The sequence below is a fragment of the Schistosoma haematobium genome, chromosome 1 (assembly GCF_000699445.3).
Source record: "Schistosoma haematobium chromosome 1, whole genome shotgun sequence".
NCBI lineage: Eukaryota > Metazoa > Platyhelminthes > Trematoda > Strigeidida > Schistosomatidae > Schistosoma > Schistosoma haematobium.
In genome coordinates, this window is record NC_067196.1 from 9,431,651 (window position 1) to 9,441,481 (window position 9,831).

At 33.4% G+C, this 9,831-nt stretch overlaps 1 protein-coding gene across 1 annotated transcript; it reads right to left on the minus strand.

Annotated features, from left to right (window-relative positions):
- Positions 1–4,297: 4,297 nt before the first annotated feature.
- On the minus strand, positions 4,298–9,091 carry MS3_00010046 (uncharacterized protein; the record flags this gene model as incomplete). The annotated part of the gene is made up of 6 exons (XM_035731040.1): positions 4,298–4,348; positions 6,082–6,166; positions 8,315–8,463; positions 8,499–8,505; positions 8,683–8,771; positions 9,026–9,091. 6 exons carry the CDS (start codon positions 9,089–9,091, stop codon positions 4,298–4,300), a joined length of 447 nt encoding a protein of 148 aa, XP_035588763.1.
- Positions 9,092–9,831: the final 740 nt, after the last annotated feature.

Here is a 9,831-nt window from a genome sequence, read left to right on the forward strand (position 1 = left end):
TTGTTTTACTGTACTTGTTTGTTTAACTGTACTAAAGACATCCATTATTCTTCTATTCTTCCTTCCTTTGATTGTGACCTTTCACGAGTTCAGTTACTCTGAGTAACCACACTTGTAACCTGGCACGACCTCAGTATTCTATCGATACCACGAGATCGCCAACACATACATCTCGACTACAGCCATCAACTGTCTTCTGATATTTGGCTTACGGGGGATCTTATCGGGTCAACTGGCTCGTAGTCTTCCTGTAGTGGTGATCGTAGTCAACCGCATCTCGACACCACGCTACATTATTCTTATTATAACTAGTACAGTTATTATCATACTATCAATTTGTACTTTTTACATGATTTTGTTTATCTATGTAATCGATTCCACTGTTATCATTGATTCATAAACTGCCTTGATTGGTTTAATAATTATGTATATGAATATAAAGATTACTGTATATTAGAATAAAGCCTGATTAGGATTTAATTGTAAACAATATTGCCCACTTATATATGTTAGTATCCTAAATTTGTTGAGTTGATTATTGTATACTTAGTGGTTTCGTTCATGTTATTTTAAATAAACAAATATTTAAGAACAGATAATAATAGTATGATCTTAGTTTAAATAAAATTGTTCTAAGTTTTGTATATTCACTTACATAAATATCGTGCTCCATTGATTGTTTACAAACTAACTACTTATTCGTTCGACTATATCAAACAGGTCAGTTTTGTATTCGTCTGATTTTAAGTATTGTATATGATGAATCTTGAATATAAGTTTGTGATTTAAACTAACAACTACTAACTGAGGATTCATTTAGTTTTACATCTATACACATCTGTACACCGAAAATCTGCAAAAGGTTCACATGGTGTGAACGAGACGTGGACAACATTTTAATGTTTAATACAAAATTACAGAATATCTTGGTAAAGTATGAGAACCATTCATTGAATAATTCATTTGTAAATTTTCACTATTTGTCTTTCATATTCTGTATGATTTTTCCAGTGTACAATTCCCTATGGCGAAGGCGAGATATTCGTCTATCAACTAAGAAACGAGTATACTGCGCAGCATTTTGTTCTGTTTTACCTTATGGCTATGAAACGTGTCCATTAAGGGTAGACAATACTCGTAAGTTACTAGTATTTGATCACAGATGTTTTAAAAATATTGCCAGCATCTGCTAGGATCACCGGGTAAGTAATAGTGAGGTTGGACACAGAGTATTAGGGAATAGTGGTAAATCAGTTGATGAGGTTGTGAATCTTTATCGACTGAGATGGTTGGGCCACGTGTTATGTATGCCTGAACACCGATTACCACTGCGCGCAATGCTGACTAGTGTTGGAGACGGTTGGGAGAAAGTTATGAGCGACCAAACTAAAACATGGCATCAGTCCTTGAAGTCATTAACTTCTGGTCTGAGCCTTGTTGGCAGATGTAGACTACTTGGTTGGGGTCCGTGTGACTATCGTAACCAATGGTTGGAGTCTCTTAGTGACATGTATCAGGATCGATTATAATGGCGTAGGTGTATACACTCTTTGTCTTCCTTTGAATCATGAGATTAAAATCGCTTCATATCTTTCTTCCTACGAACTAATTCTTTCTTCCCGTACTATGTCATTATACGCACTCTTTCTTTTATACATTATTATTATTATTGGCTTTATTCAAAATTACCACCACTAAATTAACTACTTCTATGAATTGGGTGTTCATCTTGCTGTGCTAATGCGGTATGGTAACTTGGATCGATGCATATACGTGCCTGGTCCTATGTTATAGCTGACTGACTGACAATCTTCTTAGCCTTCTGCTGCCAGGCTTTTCATTTCCTATTGGTGTTACATACTACTTATGTCCATCGATATAAGTAGTATACACCACACTTTCATCTACTACAGACGTAATGTTACGGTGAATCTAATAGTAATCATCACAAATATTGTAAGATAATAACTACACATACCTCTCTTTAAAACTGGAATAAACAATGTGAAAAAATTAGTGATTGCCATGTTATACCTTTCCGAATACAAATGTTTGTGTTGTAAGTAAGAAAATAATATTTCCTCAGCCTGCTTACAATACTTATTGAGGTTAGTTTGATTGAGGCGATTGAATAGGGGTTATTTGAAGTCGTAAAACCCCCTATTTTCCAACGTGAGTTTAAATCTACGCCTTATATGTCAGGCAACATAAAGAGTACTAAGCAACCAAACATATCTTAACTGACACGTCTTATTCTGTACCTTGAATTATTTTAGTCACTCATCAGAGGTGGGTGACCTTTAAAAAATAGGTATAGTTAAAGCTTATCATCGCATATTGAGTCTCCCCAACAAGATTTAAGCGCACATCGCAAAATCTGAAGGCTTTTGGTTTAATCTCATGTATGGTTATGGATATACATTGTTGCTGAGGCATCCTGTACTTTGACGAAGTAAATATCTAATACTTTCTGATTCCCAGTGGTTGTGTTAAATAAAGTCAATCACTGATGTGAAATCACTAGTTCTGTTTGCTACGAATAGCTATTTTAGTCTACGACTCCTTAAGTTCTAACAAAATACGTGTAAATTAATTAATAATGGGACAGGAACAAATTGCATGAATACTATATTCATATACACTTTAAGCTGTGGAACTCGACTAAGATATCTTGTCTTCATCTTTCTGATGTTAAAAAATCAACACTGAGCCTTCAAATGATATAATGGGTTGATTTATTCATGTCCCCGTGTAATGATATGCTGACAGTAAATAGGACTGAATTTTGTGCAGCATTACACTCGTTGAATACCTCTAGCTAAGCTGTTTTGAAAGACGTTAAGTGCTGAGCACTAATACTGACATTCCTAAACTTGGTTACTGAAATTATGCTATCGCTTTTCCGGATTATTTTAAAATGCTCTGAAACCAGTTTACTTTCACTTCAATTGGACGAGAAACATTGTATGACTTGAATTTTCGTTCTCACGTGTTAGGTTATGTTACCATTTGTAATTGATCCTGACGGTGAAGTAATACAAACCTAGGCTAATTACAAACTGTAAATCCTTTTCTCTTCAGCCTAGAAAATAATCAACTTCCAATCTTTAATTCTAACTTAATATGTTACATTCTTATTGAAATTTTCAGAAAAACTTAGATGTCTTTTAAATAAAAAAATTGTTTCTTGGTTATCTGCATAGATCTCAAGTTTATGGTACTCTTTTCAAATAACACTGGTTAATTCGGATGAAGAGTAATCAATAAGTGATTAGACGGTAAATAGCGCAATATGAGAAATTTCATGAATAACCATTCACTAATCGTTTTAGACAAAACTTGACGCAATTTATTACGTGCCCTAAGAATCGAACATATTATGACGGACAAAACACTGTATATGTTGTATTGATTGTGACAGAGTGTTACAGTATGAAAATCCAGATTATTGACGTAGAAAGTATTCAGTGAATGGATGTTGAGAGGCGGAGTAACTTACCAGAAAAATTATCAGTAAAACTACATACCTAAAGTTTAAAATAGATATATATTTTATGGATCATTGAGAAAATTAGGGCCTGATTATTAAGGTTATTTATCTCATACAATATCGTTGGACATTAATCATAGCTGTTAAATATGATCAGTAGAAATAAAAACGGAAGAAAATGAACTTCTAAATCAAATCATAACAGAACAGGGTTAAATAATCTAGTATTCTAAACATTCTAGGTTAATTGGATATCATTCATGGAATTTTGTTTCCTCCCATTATTCAGATCACTAAATGAGTATATTTCTAAGTAAGCTTAATAAAATATGTACAAAGTTAGACAATAGATACAATGAAGAAAAAAGGGATAATATACACAGATACTTTTACATTAACTTAATGTAGTACAGACTTTTGAATAGCTTTAATTTTCGTGTCAACATGCAAAACAGTTACAGAATAGTCGACTTCCTAACCCACTCTTATATTAAAAAAAAGGCTTGAAGAAGTGCAATTTATTTAAAATTTTTATTGATAAGCATCTATAGATATAAATAAAAGATAGAAGAAGCAGTTCTATACACACGTAAAAATAATTCAGGATCTCATCAAGACCATATACCAGAGTCTTAATGAATACATCAGAATATGTTTAATCTTAAGATTTTCAAACATATTCATCATTGTTTGATCACTAAATTATCATTTCGGTGTATATCACTGATCATCATATAACTTTATAATGAAAGATAATTAAAAACAAAATGAAAACAAACAGATAAGCAGGTAATTAAATAATGAGTTTTATAATTCATTAGAAAGGCCAAGTAACTTTCGAATTTCAGCTTCCATACTCTATATAAAGAAAATAGAATGGAATCAATTAACTGGAAACAAATGCTAAAAGCAATACAACTCAGTACATATAACATGAAAGTTAACAAATTTAGTTTAAGAAAAAGTGAATTCATCGGGAAAGTCTTCAGAAATTAAGAAAAGGTTGAGAACGCTGCATCTAATTAGAGTTTGATAGAAACGTCTTAGAATTTCCTAGAAAAACAATAGATTACATAATATTCTGATTGAATGATTTTATATTTGATTATTGAATTTAGAACGTCTCTAGAGGCCTGTAGAATACGAAGGCCACATGTTAACCTAAAAATATCCTTGTTTTCTGTGCTTACAGTAACCTTGGAAACAAAGCTTCTTTCCATACATATTGCGTTTCGTCTTCTGTTAAGGGTCTAAGTATAGAGGATTTCTGAAAAACTAGGAAATATTTAAAAATACAGTGCCAAGTATTTGAGTACTAGACATAATCTGTTCCAAGAATTGTTCCCACTTAATTACTTAAATCTTGTCAAGACAAATGTAAATTAACATTTATACATCTAAATGATATTTATTGACTATGTTCACTTTCACTGATGTAGTCACTTTAGGGCACATAATGAGAAAAATAATTTGATTTGTCAAATTATGATAAAAAAAAATATAATTAAATAGAGTTTTGTATCATTAAAGGAATTACGTACTAACTCCGATATTATCCCACTTAAATTTGACAAGGTATTAGATGCGATTTGATCACAAAAATAAAATGCTTTTTATTGCCAGCGATAATAGTAAATCTATGACTGATGTGAACTCTGATGGAATAGATCAATGAGAAGGAAGAGTAAAATTAAATCTTTTGAAATAGCTTAAAATGAATGTCACTAGTAATGAAGAATTTATTCCATTATAACTTACGGGTTCTACGTATTCTTATTGATTATTATATCGATTACCAAAAATCTACAAAACTGAAATCCATTTACATTCATTGCTATCCATGTATTGGTCACTTCTACAAATAATCTTGCCGAAAAGTTGACGAAAATATTGAATCTTATCAGGACCGTTCGTGTAAATATTCTCTGAAACATTTATCTTAGAACAATTTTTGATTTTATGCTACTGAAAATTTTTTATGTATGTGGATAAATGCTGTTAACAATGTTCGTAATTAAATCAAAACAGTGGAGACTAGTGTAAGGAAGACTAGCGAATCGGAGAAAGTAGTACCTTATCGAAACCCTATTGGAACTACGAAACTTAGACAAAAGTGATTTATTTTGCGTTTACGAATATGCAAGACAATAGGTACAGTTTCTAAATACTGTGAAGTGAATATTTGATTTTAATCATCTGGACAATTTGCGACTTTCTAAACAATCATTCAAATAAAATGGTAATAACACAGTACTTGTAATCAAATAGTACTTAGTTTGCACAGTATTTAACTTGATCATTTTGATATGAACTAAATGGTTAATCATGTTTGATCTGAGATTTGACCGCAAAGTACATCTGACAGACAGTGAAGTATTTATACACTTACTTTTGTATGCTAAACTACTTACATATACAATAATATAAGCCTAATGGTAAAATATACACGAAATACATTAATATTACAAAATGTTTCTTCATAAAAAATAATATATAGTCTGTTAATTTCGTAACAAATGGTCAAAGTCTAAAATGGCTGATTCTATGACATCAATAAAAAGTTTAAAAAGTAAAAAATCAATAAAACTTACGTTAGGTGGAGTTATCGAACTGTAACGAGATACAGGAGTACCATTTCTGCCAACTAGAAATTTCACGAAATTCCATTCAATTTCTCTGTAAGATATAAAGAAGTGATATACATTTTAATCGAAAAGAAAAACAGGGAACACCAGACACACTAAATATTTAGGTCAAATATTAATGCACCTACAACACAAGTTTATTAGAGTAGAATGACAAGAAAGTAAAGTCAGAATTCTATGGCAAAAATACACATGTTATATGATACATGCATTTAATACAGGTCTGCGAACATCAACCATATATTTCAATCAAGCTTTATAAACCTTATTAGCTTAAAATATAAAAAATAAATATAGCTTTATTGGTTAATTACAAATATTGTTCAGTAAGTCAATGCACCGTAGAACCCGGAACATCGGCTTAAGTTACGATACCACATTAGCACAAGAAGATAAAACTTTCAAGATAAATCCCGCAGCAATAGAAAAGCTGATAATATCAGTAGCAATCGAAGAGACACGCTACAGGACGCCAAAAAATGCTATGGGGAGATTTTGGGACTTAAATACTAAGAAAAAACAAAGAGTGAATACACATGTATCATCCAAAACAGTTTTGAATGTCATTTGAATCCTCTAGACATTGGTTAAGATAAGCACGCTTAACTCAGATAGTTTACGCCTATTATTATAACTCAGCTCAATTGTCAATGAATTTACAGACAAGTACCATGTCTTCGTTTTCCTGCTCCTAGCTTCTGTCTAACCTCTTCCTACAACAGAAAACATGACTCGTTGAGGTAGGCAGTGCTCTGGCATTCATAACACATGTCCTAACCACCTCATTAGTCGACACACCATCTTCATCTAATACCACTCATCTGACTTCAACATTGCACACTCAATGGCCCTACATACAACAGCACTGCTATGAAGACAGCCATAATCAAACACTAGTAACCCGTGAAAATCCTATAAGCTCACGGGAAACATTTCACAGTCATAAAAGTAGAACAGACCGAAATGCCATTTAGTACATCATTCCTTGTCTGGCAGATGGACATCTATCTCACTCACGTCATATATGAAGCGGATTTGAAAAAGCCAAGAGAGCTGTTTGAATCGGTGTCGATATTTCGTAAAATACCAGTGGGTACCACTGATGAGACTTCGGAGAGATGTAAGGTGATCGAATCATCCAAACTACTTCATCATATATTGTTAGGTTAGGAGTTCACTCAGATCAGTAATGAAGCAACATTATGTGCTTAGTCAGCGTTCCCGTGAAACAGAACCATTATGAAAGTCTTTAATTTCTTAGTTGGACAGATTATTTACGAAGCTTTATGGGTCAAGAGCATAATCTACTAGACAGTTGTGGAGAAATCTTAATAAACCACTACTTATAAGAGTGTGCGCTCATGTTATACTTAACGACTCAGTCATTTCTGTCCTTCGTTTTCTAGCATTTGATTTATCATGTATTACTTACTTAATTTTCTGAGATTGATAGGACTACATATTGGTTTAAATAAATAAATAAACTTCAGATTCACACAAACCCAAAACTGTCCAAAAATTTATTTATTTTAACATATAAACATTGGTACAAGGAGGCACCAAGTACATATGCGCCACATAAATCGAATGATTTGTGTTAAGGATAGAACACTGCCCGGGCGCCCAAACCGAAGCAGATGGTTCTCTTAGGTGGGGGCACTCTCCGAGCCTTTGATTCAGAGGTTTAATCCATACGACAGCGGGGAACCGTTAGATCCAATCCCATGGTGGCCGGTGACCAACAATAGGTTTAAACACTATTCGTTCCTTCAGAATCCTAGAGCCCATGTGCACCACTAGTTTGGAATCAGGGTTTTCCAACTCCCTAGGTGGATCCTCCATATCCACTGTTTTAGACAGCATTCGATAAATCGATTTCGTTATATGGTAAATTTTACTGTGCTCTTGGGATCCTGTTCCAAAATAATGCGATCCAAGTCGCCTAATGACAATAAGTGACTTGACACTTTAGGTTAATATAACGCTATGTGGCTGAGTCCATGTGATAACTTTTGGATATTCGCGCTCGAGGTTATTTAAACTGATCCCCCAACCCCCTTTTCTCGTTTAATACGATTTTAAGTGTTTACGAAACGGCAACCATATCAAAAAGTACCGTAAAAAGGGGATTTAAATTTTCGCACTGATATCAAGACTTAAACGAGTATTGAGGGCTTACCTGGAAAACCAGGACGATAGTGACTGTTTCAGAAACTTGTACAACGGAATAGCATTTTCACCATTGACATCAATTTTGTGGAACAAATCGAATGTCACATTATACTTCGCTAACACGCGCTGTTTTATTTCTTGATCAGTCCCGGGTTCCTGAAGGTAGACCAGTTATGTCAACCATAAGTTACCTGTCCTCTAAACTGATTACAGGGAAAAGCTAAAATTCGGAGGCCGCTTTCAGAATATTGGGTATATAGTCTCTGAAGCTGGGGATAATTAGTGCCTGCAAGGCCTCACTCAGTAGCAACATTCACGATTATGCAAACTTCATTTCTATAGACAAAATTAGTTGGAAATTAGCAGACCACCTACAGGTACTTTCTCAGTTGAACTTCATTACCGTCAATATCAGTGACCGTAAAATCATAGATCTTACCAGATGCTGGACTTCTGCTGCACGCCTACAAAGTATGAAAAAAATTAGGATTACGGCACATACCAGAATATTTGTAAAATACGTTTTCGAATTACAGTAACCATAGTTACTTCATGCATACATAAATACTAAGATAGGGCTTTAAAAGAAAAACTGACAGACCACAGATTGATGAGATAAACCACTAAAGTAAGACAAATAAAGTGATTTCAAAATATGTAAGTCCATAATTGGTTGAAGATTAATACCTTAAATCGATAGCATGACATGAATAATTACAAAGAAATCTTCAGGAAACAAAGCCTGATCATTTAATTTGGATGAACTGGAAGAAAGACAAAACATAACTGGTGTATTTTTATCACATTATGCTGAGTATAATCATGATAGTTGGGAACTGAACGACTAAGTAAAAGTAGTGAAATACATGTATGCTTTGGATACTGAATCAAATACAACACCTGGTGATCGCTGTGCGAATTTCAACCAATAGTTGTTACAAGACAGTAACGGTTCCTAGAAACGTTACATGATTATACAAACAAAAGTAAGTGGATACGGAAGGTTATGCTGTATTCGATTGATCGTTAACATTTTGCTAAAAAAAGTGAGCACCGAAAGGAAGATAGGTAGCAAGTGAATATATTCTTTTTTGTGAATGCACCACAAACAAAGGCCTTCAGATATTTTCATATTTTCTTATCTATGTTTGGTTGCGACATTTAGCTGTTAACTAATTGACTTTTAATAGTCTCTTCGAAGATCTACTGGTTTAACTCTAAGACACTAAAAAGCAAATGACATCGATGGTGTGTTTTATATCTATCATTTATGAAATGACTATAATGAACTCATTAATCACAGAACGAAAACGAGGTGATTGTACTAAAATACGTATTTCCCCAGATTACACATTTAGTATTGACAAGGTGTCCTCTAAATCACCTGGAACGACAAAATACTTAACCTTCTCAAACTAAGAAATTGTGTAAAATCGGTACTAGTAACCTATCGAAAACATCTAAATTAGTTGCGAGAAAATGATTAAGTTGAAAATGATAATAAAGCTCAGTGATGTCCGAAGG